Source organism: Rhizophagus irregularis, chromosome 27, assembly GCF_026210795.1.
Source record: "Rhizophagus irregularis chromosome 27, complete sequence".
NCBI classification, from domain to species: Eukaryota; Fungi; Glomeromycota; class Glomeromycetes; order Glomerales; family Glomeraceae; genus Rhizophagus; species Rhizophagus irregularis.
Window position 1 is genome coordinate 1953663 of NC_089455.1, and position 19804 is coordinate 1973466.

General features: G+C 30.3%; 6 protein-coding genes across 7 annotated transcripts; 4 read left to right on the top strand and 2 right to left on the bottom strand.

Moving 5' to 3' along the window:
- Positions 1-6089: 6089 nt before the first annotated feature.
- On the top strand, positions 6090-7434 carry OCT59_018291 (uncharacterized protein; the record flags this gene model as incomplete). Its single annotated transcript, XM_066148680.1, has 9 exons — positions 6090-6109; positions 6203-6247; positions 6336-6380; positions 6470-6518; positions 6604-6648; positions 6975-7027; positions 7125-7159; positions 7239-7269; positions 7350-7434. 9 exons carry the CDS (start codon positions 6090-6092, stop codon positions 7432-7434), a joined length of 408 nt encoding a protein of 135 aa, XP_066004585.1.
- An 870-nt stretch (positions 7435-8304) lies between these two features.
- Positions 8305-10045, top strand: OCT59_018292 (uncharacterized protein; the record flags this gene model as incomplete). Of its 2 annotated transcripts, XM_066148682.1 has the most annotated exons (10): positions 8305-8356; positions 8434-8453; positions 8521-8608; positions 8807-8842; positions 8922-8950; positions 9014-9090; positions 9179-9214; positions 9612-9651; positions 9727-9867; positions 9986-10045. In XM_066148682.1, the coding sequence occupies 10 exons, from the start codon at positions 8305-8307 to the stop codon at positions 10043-10045; spliced, it is 579 nt and encodes a 192-aa protein (XP_066004587.1). The 2 variants fall into 2 exon arrangements, with proteins under 2 accessions (XP_066004587.1, XP_066004586.1); XM_066148681.1 differs by lacking the exons at positions 9612-9651; positions 9727-9867; positions 9986-10045 and having other exon boundaries at positions 9179-9218.
- Positions 10046-13126: 3081 nt separating this feature from the next.
- Positions 13127-13465, top strand: OCT59_018293 (uncharacterized protein; the record flags this gene model as incomplete). The annotated part of the gene is made up of 1 exon (XM_066148683.1): positions 13127-13465. The coding sequence occupies one exon, from the start codon at positions 13127-13129 to the stop codon at positions 13463-13465; it is 339 nt and encodes a 112-aa protein (XP_066004588.1).
- A 674-nt stretch (positions 13466-14139) lies between these two features.
- On the top strand, positions 14140-14799 carry OCT59_018294 (uncharacterized protein; the record flags this gene model as incomplete). Its single annotated transcript, XM_066148684.1, has 1 exon — positions 14140-14799. One exon carries the CDS (start codon positions 14140-14142, stop codon positions 14797-14799), a length of 660 nt encoding a protein of 219 aa, XP_066004589.1.
- A 2832-nt stretch (positions 14800-17631) lies between these two features.
- OCT59_018295 (uncharacterized protein) lies at positions 17632-18335 on the bottom strand (the record flags this gene model as incomplete). Its single annotated transcript, XM_066148685.1, has 2 exons — positions 17632-17913; positions 18093-18335. 2 exons carry the CDS (start codon positions 18333-18335, stop codon positions 17632-17634), a joined length of 525 nt encoding a protein of 174 aa, XP_066004590.1.
- A 152-nt stretch (positions 18336-18487) lies between these two features.
- On the bottom strand, positions 18488-19653 carry OCT59_018296 (uncharacterized protein; the record flags this gene model as incomplete). Its single annotated transcript, XM_066148686.1, has 4 exons — positions 18488-18637; positions 18710-19098; positions 19168-19385; positions 19484-19653. The coding sequence occupies 4 exons, from the start codon at positions 19651-19653 to the stop codon at positions 18488-18490; spliced, it is 927 nt and encodes a 308-aa protein (XP_066004591.1).
- Between the last annotated feature and the right edge of the window lie 151 nt (positions 19654-19804).

A 19804-nucleotide genomic window follows, 5' to 3' on the forward strand; every position in this document is an offset into this window, starting at 1 on the left:
TCCCATAATAGTCCGGAAAAAAAGATGAAGCTTCTCAAAAAACTGGAAATATATTATCTCAAATTTTATCAGGTACAGTCCGTCAAGGAATTGCATTTCTTACATTAATTTAATATTATAATTAATCTTCGCTTGTTCAATCGACACCAACAGCTGATGATGTATCATAACAAGATACAGGAAATGTTGATGATAATGCTTCAGCTTCAATATCTTATACTGAAACTCGTACTGGCCCTGATTACGATAATATTTTAACTTCAACACCCCATACCGAAGGACCATTCGTGTTGGTTGTTCCAGATGAAATTCTCAAGTCTTCAACATCCAATAATCCTACAAAAAGTATCGAAAGTGGCAAGCAAAAAAAAATCAGGGTAGATCATTAACGCCCATTGTTGGTAATAATTCAACAAGAAATCTTGAAAATTCTTCAACTAAACCCGATGATGATTCAAACCGAAGAACTTCCACACCTATCAGAGCACCCACACCTATCAGAGCTTCTACACCTATCACACCTATGCAAATTGATGATGAACATTGTAACTTCGAAGAACGTAACGAACATTACCTTACAATCGAGAAATTAAACTATACTATGAAATTATTAGACGAAAAAATCACTTTAATATATCGATTGTGCTGACGTATTAGTGAGCAACAACGATTAGATTCTCAAATGATACAGAGACTTGTGGTGGTCGATGAGCTTTCAGATGAATTTTAGAACGTAAGTTACTTTAATATATTTAGCAACTTTATTTGATCTCAAGATATTTAAAAATAACTAATTGTCTTTACAGCGCGCATATAAAAAGGTGTCCAAAGAACTTATTCCAAAGATCCTATTTCCCTCAGATATGGAGTACCGTGAAGCTTTAGAGAAATACTTCGCTGAACATGCCAGTCATTATATTGAAAATCTTGGAAGAAATACGTGGATTTCCCTATTCGAATCAAAGTTATTACCAGAAGTACATGAAATCATTAATAATAATCAATAATAATAATAATAATAATCCGAAATTATTTGATTATTAAGATAAAAAACAAATGCCGAAGCAAGCAAAATGATTTAGCGGCAAATATTTGAAATACTATCATGTTTTCTAACTTCGGTGAGCAGAAGTTAGAACGTGTGGATAGCAGTGCGTCCTCTAAAAAGATTGCCGAATGGAAAAAAAGTGCAAAAACGCGAGAAGCATATTGAGAACTTTTCAAAAATCAAGGTATTCTCACGAAAATAACCTCTTCTGTTTTCAAATCATACGAAGGCAGTGAGCTTCCTTCAGAACACTGAGTTTATGTACTCGTTATCTGCGATATTGTCTTAAATCCCAGTAGCCCTGGGATTAAATGCAACGACAAGTTAGTTTTAAAGAGAGTTGATTTTCTTATGGTAATAATAACGTTCATCAGTACTTTGAAGTTAAATATTTTAAAATATTTCGCAAATATTAATGTATAATCCATTATCAGCAATCGATCAAAAATAAAGTTACTGTAACTTCGCGTTTGTTGCAGGAGTTAGCGGTGAAAGAAGATTCAGAACAAAGTCCAGAGATTTCGTCTATAATCGAAGAATTGAGCGATGCTGATGATGGTAATAGTAGTAGTTACGAAGAATTAGTAAGTCAAAGTTATTATCTGGTATATAATGATTTTTACACCGCGTTAATTTATTTTACTAATCTAAATCAAAAAAATTTACAGCTCAAGAGTTTAGATTCGAAATTCTCTTGACATTCGTCGAATTTTTTCGTATTACATTAATTTTCAGAATTCGGAAATTTGTATTTGAAATTCTTCAATTTTTTTTGAATATATTTTATTAAATAAATTACATATTAAATAAATTACTATATATAAAATTGTTTGTAATAATTGTGATGATCAGTGAAATTAAATATATTTGAATTATTTTGAATATTTATTTTTTAAAAATTTTCGCAGAATTTTGCTTCTTGAAATTCTGCGCAGTTTTTGATGAATTTTTTTTTCCAAAGACTGCCGACAGGATCACAGATCTGCGCAAAAATGTCACCTGCAGATCTGCGCAGATCTGCATTCCAAAAAATTTTCCGATGTCTGGTTATGAAGGGTCACACCCAGATCAGGGATTTGATTGCCAGAAGGAGCACTATTGGTATCCATATCAGGTGACGCGTTAAGGGGTTGTTGCTTGTCTTTGTTTGAAGGTGCATGCATGGACGCGTCCACATTACCAGGAGACGCGATGTGACTGGGCGCAGTTGGCGCAGCAGATTTTTTCGAGGAGGAGGTCAAAGTATTTTCGCCAGAGATATTTTGTTGAGAAGAAGAAGAAGGACCATCTTTTCCAACGTCAGCCATCTGGGCGTCGGCAACGTAATCTTCATCCATAGAGTTTTTGGTAATCATACGGTTACGCTTTTGCTGGATAGTGTTTTCACTATCGGAACTTGAATTATCAGTCTCTGTTTATTTTCGCTTGACAGAGACAGTTTTATACTGTTAGAGGATACTAAGCTGCACACTCTCTTGGTATAGTTACCAGACATATTAGAGGACTTTGGGTTGGAAATATAAAATTTTATTAGTAGTTTGTATTATTTTTTAAAAATAATAAAAAATTATTTTCGTCAGAAATTTTCATTTTTGAAAAATTCAGGAGAGAGTTTATGATATATACCGTATAAAAACGATGCCTAAAATTAGAGGTGCGTCCGGATGAATGCGATGGTCAAGTCCGTCATCGGATGATCACGTGACGGATCAATCCGGATTAAAAAATCGGATTATCGGATTATCCGCAGATTGACCGGATTGATTATAATTCCAGCCAGAATTAAGTAATCGGCATGAAATTATCCTTTTTAGGGTATGAGTAACATTACACAAATCCAAGAAAAGGAAATTTTGTTTCCCAGCAAAAATGAAATTTGGAGTTTCACAAGAATTCTAAAAAGGATATTTTTCGCCGATCATTTAATTTCCTAATTTATGATTAGATATTTAATTGTCTACGCGACGCACGGGTATGTCGATCGTTTCCATTTATGGCGATACCCATTCCACAAAAAACCAGTTTTTCTAAATTTAGTTTCCGGTCGTGTAACATAAAATTTCCTAAAAAGGAAATTTTTTTGTCGATCCCGTATAGGATTGATCGGATATCCGGTCATCCATCCGGTCTATTTGACGGATTCATCTGATCAATCCGAATCCGCCTATTGACGATTGATCTCGTGATAACCGGATTGACGATTCGACTACCTTCTACCTAAAATACCCTGGGTATATATCAATTTCACCAACTTAAAAATTGAATTATACCTACGGGGGTATCTGTATGGAATATTGGAAAAATTGGCCAGAATTAGCTGAATTCTTACCAGAATTAAGATTTTTTAACCACATATCATACCTCCGATATTATATGTTTAGACGTAGTAGGTGCTTTTGCAGTGCTATACGGTATTATAGGCAAATGCGGCATAGTAGCCTTTATCTTTATTAAATTTATTCGAATATTCTTTACAGAAACCTTAAATTTTTGAATAATACCGAATTGATATAGTAATGATGTTAAATATATATCGTAATGATATCGATTTGCAAATGATATCATTATGATATCGCAATGATATCATTTCAATATTAATTCAATATATCGACATGATGTCGTAAAGATATTTGTTTTGAAAAAATATCAGATTGATATCATTTCGATATTGTTATAACAATAATGAAAAATAGAAAGTAAATACGATATTAATACGATATCGTTCTAACATTAATTCAATATCAATACGATATCGTAAAGATATCACTTTATAATTATCTAATCGACATCATAACGATATTGATGAAACATCAAATTGATATCATTTCGATATTGTTATAACAATAATGAAAAATAGAAAGTAAATACGATATTAATATGATATCGTTCTAACATTAATTCAATATCAATATGATATCGTAAAGATATCACTTTATAATTATCTAATCGACATCATAACGATATTGACGAAACATCAAATCGATATCATTTCAATATTGTTATAACAACAATGAAAAATAGAAAGTAAATACGATATTAATATGATATTGTTCTAACATTAATTCAATATCAATATGATATTGTAAAGATATCACTTTATAATTATCTAATCGATATTGACAAATAACGAAACGATATCATTTTGATATTGTTATAACAATAATGATTTTTTTTTAATAAATGCAATATCAATATAATATTATTTTAATATTAATTCAGTATCAAAATAATATCAAAATGATATTATCTATAAAAATATCAAATCAATCAAATATCGTTAAATTCAATTTTATAATATTTTAATAATTTGTAATCTAATTTAAAAGTTAATTTCAATAGATTTAAGTTACCGGTTATTTATTACAATAACAATTTTAATTACAGATAAAGTATACATTAGTTTAAATATTATATAACAGATAAAAAAAATATCAATAAATCTATAATAAACTAATTCAATAAATTAGAATTATGAGTTAAATTGGTGATGTAAATCAAAACATTACTTTACTAAAAATGGTTATTTTTTGAAATACTTTTATAATATTCTTATTATACTTTTGTAATACTGACATTATTTTGTAATGGTTGAAATTGTTTTTATATATTTCGCAATTAATTACAAAGATTATATCACAAGGGCTAATAAAAGTATTACAAACCATAATTTCAAAACAATTTAAATATTATGTTGCAATGGTGTTTGTAATTGATTTATTATTAATAATATAATTATAAATTGAAATTATTATGAAATTGTATTGCAATATTTATAATATTAATATAAAATTGTATTGCAATGGTTTATATATCTTAATATGAAATTGTATTGCAATACTATTGCAATGGTTTATATATCTTAATATGAAATTGTTATGAAATTATATTGAAATAGTTGTAATAATATAAATCTAATCATTATTTTTATAATTGTACTATCTTTTTGTCAGGCAGAGGGAGCAGCAATGGCTCTCCCCCTATAGGCATTAATTGGCCTCTACCTGTTTACAGAGGAGAGGCTTTTTGTAAAGTTAAAATTAATAGATATATATACATCAGGAAGTTACGAAAAAAATGTACATTACATATACATTTATGCAAATCATGTACATTGCAATATTCATTCTTTTTAATGTACAAGTAATATTTAACATTAATGAACATCATCAATGAAATTTTTATCATGATGTGCAGCATTTAATAATAAATATTCAATGTACATATCTTTGCTATAATAAAAATATAATTACTAACTAGTAAATTTCAGTTAGTATTGATCGGTATCATGTGATCAGTTTGCCGATCGATCTTTTTTTGATAAAAAAAAGTCTAATAAAAAACTTTAAACTTTTTTTTCCCTTTCTTTCACTTCCCTTCTGTCCCCTTGTCCTTTCGTCCTTCTCCTATATCCTTCCCTTTCCTTTCGTCCTTCACTTCCCTTTCGTTCTCTTCTTTTTCTCACACCTGTAAGTTTCGTTACTTTTTTTTAATTTATTTTTTTTTTTTTTTTTTTTTAATTTTATCTTTTTTTTCGTTTCTTTTCATTATTTTATTTTTTGTAGGACGTTTACTAGGGGACGCCGGCTTGAATACTATGAAACCGGACTTTAAGGTAGTAAGGAACTGAAAAGGGGAAGATTTTTTGTTATTTTTAATTTAAGAAACGAACTAACGTTTCTCTTTTATTATTTTATTTTTTGTAGGACGTTTACTAGGGGGACGCTGGCTTGAATACTATGAAACCGGACTTTAAGGTAGTAAGAAACTGGAAAGTGGAAGATTTTTTGTTATTTTTAATTTAAGAAACGATCTAACGTTTCTTTTTCATTGTTTTTTTTTGTAGGACGCCAGCTTGTTCACGAAACCAGACTTTAAGGTAAAAAACTGGGAAAGGGGGATGGTGGAAGGGGATTTCGCAAAGAGGAACCAAGATTCGTAAGAATCTTAGTTTTTTTTTATTTTTTTTATTATTATGAAACGGTTTACTAACCATTCCTTTCTTTTTTTTATAGGTTCGGTGTCTTGGAAGGGCTTCCGAAGAATGGAAAATGGAGAACTAAGGTTCGTAAGTATTATATTCAGTTACGAACCTTAGATTTATTTCTTTAATACTATGGACGGTTCTAACCGTTCTTTTTATTTTATTTTTTATAGGTTCTGTCGGGTGATCTTCCGAAGAACGGAAAACGGAGAACTAAGGTTCGTAAGTATTATATTACGAACCTTAGATTTATTTTTTTAATACTATGAACGGTTCTAACCGTTCTTTTTATTTTATTTTTTATAGGTTCCATCGGGTGGTCTTTCGAAGAACGGAAAACGGAGAACTAAGGTTCGTAAGTATTATATTACGAATCTTAGATTTATTTTTTTTAATACTATGAACGGTTCTAACCGTTCTTTTTATTTTATTTTTTATAGGTTCCGTCGGGTGGTCTTCCGAAGAACGGAAAACAAAAAACTAAAGTTCGTAAGTATTATATTACGAACCTTAGATTTATTTTTTTTAATACTATGAACGGTTCTAACTGTTCTTTTTATTTTATTTTTTATAGGTTCCGTCGGGTGGTCTTCCGAAGAACGGAAAATGGAGAACTAAGGTTCGTAAGTATTATATTACGAACCTTAGATTTATTTTTTTTTAATACTATGAATGGTTCTAACTGTTCTTTTTATTTTATTTTTAGGTTTTGGGTTTCTCAGGTGTCTTCTGAAAAATGGAAAAAACCAAAATTCGTAAGTACGAATCTTTGGTTTATTTTTATTTATTTTATTATTATGAACGGTTTCTAACCGTTCTTTTCTTTGATTTTTAGGTTTCGGGTGGGCTTCTGAAGAACAGAAAACCCAAAGATTCGTAAGGACAATACGAATCTTTAATTTTTTTAATTTTTTTTGTTATTTCTAATTCTTTTTCTTCTTTTAGATCTTGGGTGGGTTTCTGAAGAACGGAAAAAGAAGACGAATCTTAACGGATTGGTAAGTTTCGAAGATTTCAATTCACTTCGAAACTTGGATTTTTTTATTTTTCTTTTAGAAACGTAAACTAACGTTTCTTGTTTGCTTTTTTTTGTAGGATCTGGGATCACTCAGTTATATGGAATTTCGAAGGTATATACAGTACCTTCAAATTTTTATTTTTTCTAACAAAACGTTTTTACTAACGGTTTCATTTTTTTTTCTTTTGTAGGTCCAAGACGCGACTGGATCCTATTTCGAAGGTATATATATCCCTTCGAATTTTACTTTTTTTTATTTTTAACGAAAAGTTTTATTAACATTTTCATTTTTTTCTTTATAGGTTTATTTTGGAAATCAATTTTTATCTAGTATTTAACATATTATATAGATTTAAAATAGCCATAGATATTATATTAATTAGTTAATAATACATTTGTATAGTATAATGATAGTATAATAATAAATAACGCATGTATTTTAATATCATTAATAAATGTGTTAATTAATCGTAATGTACAGGTGATGAACATCTTTAATTTGGCGATGAACATCAAATGTTGTGACATCGGTAGTACATTGCAGGGTCCGATGTTCAGCGTTTCTTTATGATGTACATCAAGTGACCGATGTACATTTGATGAATATTTTTCCCGTGACTTCCTGATGTATATGTATATATGAGTATATATATACATCTAAAAAAAAATATAAAAAAAAATTTTTCGGAGGAAAGCCTCCTATTTATATTAATTTAAGTATCACGTGATTTACGTGATTCATAGCAGATAGCCGCAGCTTAAACTTTTTGTATCACGCGTCGTATCATATGATAAAATAGATCTAATCGATCTTTTTTTTTTTAAGTTTTTTTTTAAGTTTTTTTTTAAGCTTTTTTTTTTAAGCTTTTTTTTAAGCTTTTTTTTAAGCTTTTTTTTTTTAAGCTTTTTTTAACGAAACTTCCCTCTTTTTCGTTTTTCTCTTTTCCCCTTTTTACGTTCTTCCCCTTCTATTCCTCTCTTTCGTTTCCCTCTCCCTTTCTTTCGTTTCCCCTAAATTAAAAGCTTTTCTCTGTGAAAAATCACAATCTTTTTTTTTAGGATACATTTTCGTTTCAGCGGGTCTCTTGTGGAAATGTAATTCATTTCGGCCTTCATACGCTTGGGAATTCAGGTTTCTTTTTAGACGGCCAAGAACTGCATTGAAATTAGGTAGGAAAGGGAGGGTGTATTCTTTCGTATTTTAATTTACGAAACGTTTATTAACGTTTCTGGTTTCTTTTTTTTTTAGACGGGTTTATGGATTTCTTTGAACGCGCGAGTTTCTTCAGCTTTTTGGCTCAGGATTTTGGTAAGACAATTTTTTTTATTAATTTTTTTTATTTTTAACGAACCTTACTAAAAGTTTGTTTCTTTTTCTTTTTTTAGGCGGGTCTTTCGGGTCAGACGTTAGTGTGACGTTTTTTTTTAAATATTTAACGAAACGGCTACTAACGTTCATTTTTTCTTTTGTAGATGGCCCTTCGGGGTATTTGGACGCGTGGAATTTCGGTGAGAGGAGTTCTTTTAGTAGGCTCCGGTCCTCAGACGCGTGGAAAACTCGGTAAGGAGGGTTAACTTTTGTTAATTCTTTTAACGAAATGATCACTAACGTTTCATTTATTCTCTTTTGTAAACTTCAGGACATTTAACGCGTGGGGTATGGAAAATGGTAAGTTTTGCAACAGGCGTTGCGAAACTTCAATTTTTTAATAATTTAATTAGAAACGTTTATTAACGTTTCTATATATTATTTTTGTAGGGTTTCAGTCTTTTGGTATATTAGGGAAGATGAAAGGTAAGTTTCACGAAGCATTTTTTTATAATCTTATTTAATTAGAAACGCTAACTTTAATAGCGTTTCCTTTCTTTTGTAGGTTCAGTATTGGATACAGGTCCCGAAATGGTAAGTTTCGTACGTTTCGTTACGAAACTTCCCGTTGTATTTTTTTTATTTTTTTTTAATTAGGAAATGTTTACTAACATTTCCTTATTTATTTCTTTCAGCGAAACGGTTTATTTTTTAGATTGTCATGTCCTGGACGTGTAAGATTTCGGTAGGGGTTTACAGAAAACAAACCTTTTTTTACTTTTAGCGAAACGTTTACTAACGTCTCGTTTCCCCTTTTTTTAGGCGGCTTATTCTTGATCCTGGACGCGTGGAATTTTGGTGAGTTTTTTTAAAATGCTTATTTTAACACAACGTTAGTAACAAACCGCTTACTAACGTTTTTGTTTTTGCATTCTGTTAGGTGGCTCTTCAGGTCATTTTTTATTTTGAACTTCTGTTTTGGTTTAAAAAATCTTTGTCTTCATTATTTTAATGAAAACATTTCATATTTTTTATTTTCTAGATTACTACAGTATTTCTTCAGATCTTCAGGTATTTGGCGCGTAGTATTTGCAGGATTTTTGATGTTTTACCGACAAACAAGAAATTTAGAACTTTAAAAGTTTGGCCAGGTCTTCAGACGCGTGGGACGTGTGAGTTCGGTATTTATTTTTTCCTTTGATTTATTTATTTTAACGGACTGTAACTAATAGTTCATTTTTTTCTTTTTTTTTAGGTTGTTAGTTCTTCAGATTTCTTTGGATATCCTTGGACGCGTAAGTTTCGTTCGGATTTCTTAATTTACGCATTTCAACGAAAGGTTCTAACAGTTCGTTTTTGCTTCTTTTTAGACGGCTGCTATTAATCGGGTTTCAATTTTTTTTGTAGAACTGACTTTAGAATTTCTATTTGCTAGAAATCAGGCGTATAATAGAAGAATAAAATATCTTTATTATACTGAATTATATAGGAAACCTCGAAATGCCATTAAGGTACATTGGATTTTCACGTGTTGGGTGGACATCTGGAGAATTATATAGTTTTTTGTTACATTCCGGACTATGCGTGACCATTAATTAAAAAAACTATTAAAACTATTAACTATTACAGATTCATTGTAAAACTATTTATCTTAGTAAATGTAAACAATTGCAAAACAATATGAAATAAATTATAATTATATTATAAATTTGTTAAAAATAAATTATAAAGCTATTATAAAACTATTACAAAATAATTACAAAACAATTACAAATCCATTGTAATTTTTTGACATTATTTTAACATGAAATTATAAGCCTAGATAACATGGTTTTAATGGTTGACACAATGCATTAAAACCATATAAAAATAGTATTATAGCTATGTCAAAAGCATATCAAAAAAATAGCTATTTTTAGCAAAGTATGCCTTAATACTCCAGAATCATAACTCATCAACCCAAAGTTGAGGATCAACCGGGTACCTTGCTTTAGATTCAGCGATACTGCCCAAGTTGGATGGGGTGTCACAGGTACGCTTTAAGAAGACTCGCTACGACTCTATTGCAAAAAGGATAAGTATATTCGAAAACACCAGACATAAATTCACCTCAGAAGTTTGGCGGGAAACCCCTATAAACAACTGCAGTTTCATCATTACCAAAATCATTGAACTTAGGGATACAATGAAAAAGTTCATGAGAATGACGGCTTTAAAAAAAAAATACAAATATATTCTCAACTTTGACAATGCACCCTTATTCTTTGACCTGGAATTCTCATATGACTAAATTATTGTTGTTTGTAATTTGATCCATTGAATCCACTATAAATTGCCAGGCAAAGCGAACTTTTATTAGACAACCATAGCTTCATCAACAAACGTTGCAATGTGTTTGGACGAATTTCATTCAGTGACATTTTTTTTTATATGGAAGATTATCTCAAATCGATTTTACGGTTCCAAATTTTATTATATTTTCAGGCTATACGTGGAATGAGAAGAAAAATAATGGAAAGGGGTAAGAAGAAAAATGATCGGTAGAAGAAAAAGGAGTGAGAAGAAATTAATGGAATATTACGTTTTGAATTTTTATTTTTATGTGTGATACGATGACATGCAAGAAAATTAAATTTTTAAATAATTATACTCTTGACGATAAAATATAAAATATGATCAGAAAAAAACCAATCAATAAAAAAGATCGATTATTTTTAAACTGAACCATGTGATGATCCTATTTAACTAAGCCATATCTAAGCCTTATTTAGTGTAAGCCCCTGGATTGATTACATAAAAGAATTTTTTAAATAGATAGATGGGATCTACAGTAGTCAACTTACAACAATATTTGAAAAATACCGATATATTGATATTTTATACTGTAGGAAAGAGTTTTAATACATATTGGTGTAATCAAATATCAGTATATAAAGTATCAACTATACAAATAATGCAAGTCATGTGCAACTAATCATTTGTCTAATTGTTCGATAATATTCTAAAACGGAGTAAATTAAGATCGAATTAAGTTCCTTACGGTGTAGATTAAGGTTAGCTTAAAATTCAGTATAATTGTAATATATCATCGCAGTGTAATATGAAATATAATCAAGGAAGGACATGCGTGGTTTAAAATATTACATTTTCTTTTACCTTAAATATAATTTGCAGATTACTTTCGTCTTCTTTATTGCTTTTTTTAATGTATAATTATAAATAACATTTTTAACTCACTTTTTATTAATAGAATTTGTTTATTTATTTTTATTTATATATATTAATTAACGCTGTGATGCAGTATTACTGTAACTATATTTTTAAAATAAATTAATAAATCAAAAAATTATGTGTGTATTCAATGTTAAATAAATTAATTAAAGATGATTGCATTAGAACTAAAAAATTTAGACAAGATCATAAAAATAAACTCAAAGAAATCAAAAAAAAATATGTGTGTATTCAATGTTAATAAATTAATTAAAGATGATTGCATTAGAACTAGACAAGATCGTAAAAATAAACTCAAAGAAATCAAAAAAAAAATTATGTGTGTATTCAATGTTAAATAAATTAATTAAGGATGATTGCATTAGAACTAAAAAATTTAGACAAGATCGTAAAAATAAACTCATAGAAATCAAAAAAAAATTATGTGTGTATTCAATGTTAAATAAATTAATTAAGGATTGCATTAGAACTAAAAAATTTAGACAAGATCGTAAAAATAAACTCAAAGTAGAGCTCTGAACAGGTCAGCCAAATTCAGGTAACCTGACCTGACCTGACCTGACCTGAAATTCAGGTCAGGTATGAAGATTGACCTGACCTGATTGACCTGTTGACCTGAAACTATTGATTCTACTATATAATAAAAGTGAGTTGCAGTATTGCGATTCACTTTTTTATATTGATTTTATATAATAAAAGTGAGTTGCAGTATTGCGATTCACTTTTTTATATTGATTTTATATAATAAAAGTGAGTTGCAGTATTGCGATTCACTTTTTTATATAGATTCTATATAAAAAAAGTGAGTTGCGGTATTGCGATTCACTTTTTTATATTGATTTTATATAATAAAAGTGAGTTGCGATATTGCGATTCACTTTTTTATATTAATTCTATATAAAAAAAGTGAATCGCAATACCGCAACTCACTTTTTTTATACAAAATCAATATAAAAAAGTGAATCGCAATACCGCAACTCACTGTTTTATATTGATTTTATATAATAAAAGTGAGTTGCAGTATTGGGATTCACTTTTTTATATGATTCTAATATAAAAATGTTGAATCGCAATATTTCGAGAAAAAACGTTGCGAAAACGTTTTTTCATAATATTATATTAAAAAAAATGTTTCGTAACGTTTTTTTTTTGATATCGTTGTGAAAACATTTTTTTCATAATGTTATATTAAAAAAAACGTTTTGCAATATTTTTTTTCAATATTTTAATAAAAAACGTTGCAAAAACGTTTTTTTTCATAATATTATATTAAAAAAAAAGTTTTATGCCGTTTTTTTTCAATACTTTAATAAAAATAGTCCTGAAATTTTTCAGGTTTCAGGTCAGGTCAGGTCAAACAGACAACCTGATATAACCTGACCTGACCTGACCTGAAAAAAAATTTCAGGTCAGGTTTATCAATTAACCTGACCTGACCTGACCCATTCGGAACTCTAACTCAAAGAAATCATAATAAATTTATTATAAATATAGAGCCTTTTCTTGACATTTTCCCCATCAAACTAATAATATTTAATAATGGCAGCATTAAACTTAAACGCAAATCTTCCAGTATACATTCAATGGCCCGATGACGCTGCTTTGACCTTAATTCAGCGTCGTCGGGCCTATCAGCCCTTATTTACCACAATGAGATTACATGACCAAAAACAATTATGGCGTGGAATTGCTCGTGATATACGAAACAACCACACATTCAGGCCAACTAGAAAACAATGCAGAGAGAAGTGGAATGCACTAAAGGCGGGGTACGAGAATCTAGAGAGGCTAATCAATAGAAATCCTGATGATTACCCTACTTGTACCCCATCTTTGCATGACGAGAGGTTCCACCAAGAACTCTCAAACGAGTTCTGAAGAGTTGAGCGTAAGTATTTATTATTTAACTGATTTTTTCATTAATTCATTGCATTTATATTAATAATTGCTTTGTTTTAAGCATTAGTCCGGTCCTCCTGGAGAAAAAGGGTGGATCGTAGGACATACGAGTATAGAGAGCGTAGGCGCTCTAGGCGCTCTCGCTCCCGATCCCCCTACCAGTACCGAGAGCGCGAGCGCTCTCATTCTCAATCTCCTACCACCGAGAGCGCAGGCGCTCTCATTCTCGATCTCATCATCACCGACGTCATTAATATTTTTATTTCATTTTATTTTTTATTTTATTTTATTATATGTTTTATTTTATTTTATTATTATGTTTTATTTTATTTTATTATTATGTTATATTTTATTTTATTATTATGTTTTATTTTATTTTATTATATACTTATTATTTTATTCAATAAATGACATTATTCGATAATATTATTTGTCATACCAATTGTCATTAACCATATACAGTATAATTGACCCTAAATTTTGTGTATCTATTAATAGCCAAATCGGCATTAATTTAACCGAAGTGATTACTTAATTGGCAATTGCATTTTTTTTTTTTTTTTTGCTGACACGCTTAATAAATTTAAAGTTCTAATTGAATTAATAAAATTCTAGTTAAATTTAAATTAATTTAAATTGTAATTGTTATAAAGATGAGAAGACGATATAGTCACGCCAAACCAATAAAACCAATTCGAATTCGAAATCAGTTTTCTTACAGCAATCTTGGTGAGACAACTACTTCCGGTGAGAGACGTTCACCTGCACGTTCACCTGATAATGATGACGATAACATGGACTTTCAGTATAATCACGAAGATAATGATTTAAGTTTTCAGGACATTAATGATGATGATAATGAATATGGATCAATTGGTCCTCAGTATTACAATGATGAAATGGAAGATGATAATCAATCATTTGATAATGAAGAGGAAGAAGAAACTGACAATGAATACAATAGTGAAGAGGAAGAGGAAAATGACAATGAATACAATAGGGATGAGGAGGAAGATGATGATAATGGAGACAATAATGAAGAGGAGGAAGAGGAAGGTAATAATGAAGAGGAAGAGGAACGTAACAATGATGAAGAGGAACGTAATGACAACAAAGAGGAAGAAATACATCAAATTGTTGAAGCTTTGGATGAAGACAAGATACCGTTCTGCAATGGTGAATTTGCACCGTACTTTGATAATTATACAACTACGGCACTATTTTGTTGGCTTCGAAGCGTAATGTTTCTACAAAAGCATATGAAGACCTTGTTGATATCATTCACAATCCTCAATTCAAACCTACTCATGTAGTAAAAAATATCTGTAGATTCCAATCATGGAGAAAACGTCTTCCTCTCCTACCAATAATAACAAAGCCTATTCAAATTTTACCAAAAAAAACTCCGTCAACTTCGTGAGATTCGAAGCTTTCATATCAACTCTCAATTAGTGATATTATATGGCGTGTTCTTAACAATCCAATGCTGATGAAGCATATGTATTTCGGACCCGGTGTTAATTCTGAAACAAAGTCAGAATATTGGCATGGAACTTTATGGGGAGAATCACCACTTTTTGGACAACATGAAATAATAATATCAGAAGGTAATAGGACAATATACTTTGGTATAATTATAATTTGTTAACATTAAAATGTTTATTTTAATAAAATAGTAATATATCAATCTGGTGATTTTGTCTACTATTATGATAATGATCTTAAAAAACTTGGAAGGTTGAGAGCAATTTTAAAAGATGAAAATGGAAACTATGAGTTACGAGTTCAACTAATTTTAAATTATGATGATTTACCTGGAAATATAAAAGGGCTATCAAGACAACGTTGTTCTCTAACTGGGGAAGTATGGTTTCAGGATGAACCATTTATAACCATAATTACCTCTCAAATTTTAGAGAAAGTAACTATAATGATGATGTATAAACACCAAATTATTCCAGAAGGTTCATTACGAATTACTGAAATAATTTATAAATGTAATGACCGTTGGCACGTTCGTAATGCAAAGCTTTCATACCAACATCTTTCAGATTACATTTCTGTCAGAAATCCACCGTCGTCTATGCCAGTTTATAAGCTGTTTTTAGATCTTTACTATGATGATTTTGGTACATTTAGAAATGTATACCATTCCTTCATCAGGAAATTTTATAGCACGAAAAATTGCGTAAGTTTACGATTTTGTAAGTTTACGAAAGTTTATGGCATAATATTTCGAAAAATTTCAAAATATTACGTAAGTTTACAATTTCGTAAGATTTATGTGATATTACGGTTAAAATATTACGTAAGTTTTCAATATCATAAGATTTACGCAATATTACGGTCAAAATATTCTGCAAATTTACGAAACTGTAAACCTGCGTAATATTACGGTTAAAATATTTCGAAAATTTACGAAGCTGTAAACCTGCGTAATATTACGGTTGAAATATTTTGAAAATTTACGAAACTGTAAACCTGCGTAATATTACGGTTAAAATATTTCAAAAATTTACGAAACTGTAAATCTGCGTAATATTACGGTTGAAATATTTTGAAAATTTACGAGATTGTAAACTGCATATGCAGTAGAACGTATACAAGGGGCATGTGAAACTATTGAATAATCAAAAATAATATAAACACCTTTTCTTTTATATAAACACCTTTTTTTTTAAGTTTGGGAAAGCAAATTTATTTTTATTTATGAATTTTTTATTATTTACAATTTTTATGTTAAAAATTAAAGTAAATTTTAATTTTTATTATAACTTAATAAAAAAATACACATTTGATACTTGTTCGCTACTATTTTATAAAACATTACCCAGGCTGTACGGCGTGGACGTCAGTATCAGTCACAGCCCAAAAAAAACGTGAGTCTCCAGCCGATATTTGGTACGGACTGGGCCTAGCTACTCACTTAATAAATAATAAAAAAATAAAAATAATTATCTTCTTCTACGATACGTAGGTAAGTTTCTCCTTGTCTACGATCGTCACGTGTGACTAAAATTGATCAAATTTATCAAATTTAAAACATGAACGTAAATATTAATTATAAATTTTATTATAGTATAATTACCCGGCCTCTCCCAAAATCTCGTTCTAAATTCACGATAATATCTTGCGCCAGTACGCGTTCACAGCCGCCGCCCAGGGTTACCATTATGATAAAGGACATAGTTCTAAATATCAAAATCAGTTTGAATATTCGGTAAATACATTTAATTTATATGAATGTAATTTTATTTATTTACTTACATGGTAATCCCTGACGAGGTTCCTCCACTTTTGGCTGCACTGTTGCCTGGAAACCCTCGTTTGAAATATTCTATTTATTCTGATTCAATTAAATGGATTGGTTAATTTGAATTTAAATTCTTTCTTAAAGAAATTATAGATATTAGTCATATGAACCTATTGGCAACAGAGTCCCAAAAATCTTGGCAGCTTCTACCATTAATATTGTGGTAGGCGCGGTTTCTGTCTCGGCGTATGTCAACAAGTTCGTCCATCATAGCCCAGTTCCAATGGACGTTATAGTGGGAACGACGACGTGTGTGGCGAGGCATTATTAGATTAGATTTGATTTTTATAATTTGATTTTGGGATGAGTAAAAATTTGAAAGAAAGTCGTAAAATGTCACTTTAAATAAAATTTGAACAATACCTCTTTGGTTTGATTTTATTTCTCGTCACTAGTCGAAATAAGGCAAATCGGCTAAAAATCGGATATCCGATTTTAGGTCAAATTACGGCTGAAATATGTCCGATTTTTACAAAAAAAATATATTCCGATTGTTATCCGATTGACTGCCAATCAGATGTACTTTGGAACTTAAATCGGACATAAATCAGAACTAAATCATACTAAATTCGGACAGTCAATCAGATGTACTTCGGAACTTAAATCGGACATAAATCAGAACTAAATCATACTAAATTCGGACAGTCAATCAGATGTACTTCGAAACTTAAATCGGACATAAATCAGAACTAAATCATACTAAATTCGGAAAATTATTATATATAGAAAATTCAATTTAAATTTATTATCGTTATATATTAATTATCAGAAATATTTACGAATAATACATGAAAAAAAAAAATTTAAAATAAATGTAATCGATAGTCCCGCTTCATTCAGCTAAATCATCACCGGCTCCACTTTTTTGACTATCGATTAACACCTCTTCCGTTTCTTCACCATAGTCTTCATCTTCGTCGAAACCACTTCTACTATCGATTTCCGTATCATATATAAAATCCTCTTGCTCGACATACGACCATTGTGGAGCATCTTCAGGGTGCATTCGGTCGAAGTGTTGAACTTCATCATCATACTGGCGAGGTCGTTGTAATTTTGCCGTTTGAATATCTGCCGAATGTGAGTCGATGACGTTTCGAAGTAAATTTTTTAGCTAAAAAAGATAATATAATAAAATAAATACAAAATAAAGAAAGGAACAAGAGTGATATATCGAAGTATAAATATCGAAGTATAAATATCGAAGTATAAATATCAAAGTATAAATATCGAAGTATAATAAATATCGAAGTATAATAAATATCGAAGTATAATAAATATCGAAGTATAAACCTCTTGTGATCGCCAAGAATAATCATAGACGCATACGATCGTCTTATCTGGATTCTCTTCATCTGACTCACTGATTTCTGGCGAGTGGTAAGATCGATTTGCCAACATTTTTAATAATTGGCGTTTTTCATAACCAATTATTCTTTCGTCACTTTTCCTATAAAGATCCTTTGCAGCCTTAATTCGACGCAATTTTTTCTTAAATGATAAATATATAAGAAAATTAGCATAAATCATTAACATGATGATAAAGGAAAAAATTCGACAATTTTACATTTTGTACGCGACTGTTGTTGTGAACTCTGCGACTGTCCTCGTCGCTTTTTCCACTTTTTTTCAGTTGTGTTTGCGATCTTCGCGACTTATGGAGGCGCTTAACCAGTTCGTCAATTGTGCTACGAAGGTTTATAATTCGGAAACATCGCCCTTCGAAGTTCGGGAATTAATCTACTGCGAATTTCAACATTTTTTGGACTATTAAACGTTTCGTTATCATCCAAATTGTCATTAGGTTTAATAGTTTTGAGGATCATTTTCATTTCAATCTTTAAATTGGAACAATTAGTATAAAAGTATAAAGACTGTACAATTCTGCCTAAAATTACAAAATTACAAACCCTTGCCTCCTTTTCACGTTGTTCTTCTTGTTCTTCTTTTGGTTGATTTTCGGCGTAGTGTACCGTCTTCTTTACTTTTTTTGACCCATCCGATTTGAACCGTTTTGCTAACCGTTCTTCTGGAACATCAATAAAATCAAGGCTTTCAGATGATGATCGTATCTGGTATTGTTCGAGTTTCGTTTTTAATTCGTTAACCTCTTCTTTCAAGTCGTCATTTTCAGAACCGAATTCTGCGTTAACACCAGCAAGAAATTCGTTATCTTCTCGTAAGCGAGCTATTTCAGTGGCAACGACAGCTGTATGTTTGGTTAATTCATTATTTCGTCGTTCTAACTGTAAACACTTCGCACGCAAATCGGATACTTCTTGAGATAACCTCCGATTCTCTGTATAAAAATGTAAAATCAACAAAAAAAAATACTAAATCTAACTGACGATATATACACGATACAGACCTGTTGATGCATCATCATCATCGCGGGTAGGTTCATTAGTTTGATATCTGACCGGAAGCCGAAGATTTTTATATCTCTCTTTTACACTTTGGACTCGTTCATGACTTGGCGCAGCAGATGGTGGTTGAGTATTGGACGAATCCGGAAGCCGAAGATTTTTATATCTCTCTTTTACACTTTGAGCTCGTTCATGACTTGGCGCAGTTGCGGATGGTTGTCTGAAAGTATCGGTTACGAATTTTTATTGATGTTAGTAGTTTGAGCTTGCTCATGAATTGGAGTGGCAGTCCCTTCAACAGCTTGTTGGATATTGGACGAACTTTTATTGATGTTAGTAGTTTGAGCTCGCTCATGAATTGGGGTGGCAGTTCCTTCAACAGCTTGTTGGATATTGGACGAACTTTTATTGATGTTAGTAATCGTTTTATTTCGATTATCACTAGCCAAACCTTTTTCAGTATTTTTATTTTTTCTATTTTGGATCATTATTTTTTTTGGTTGCGAATTTTGGCTCATTATTTTTTTATTTTTTTTTTTGGTTGCGAAGAGTATTAGACGTTAAAACTCTAAAAAGAAAAGGTGAGAAAAAATGAAGTTTTATTTAAAAAATTAAACTTTAAGAAACTTTCGCCATCAT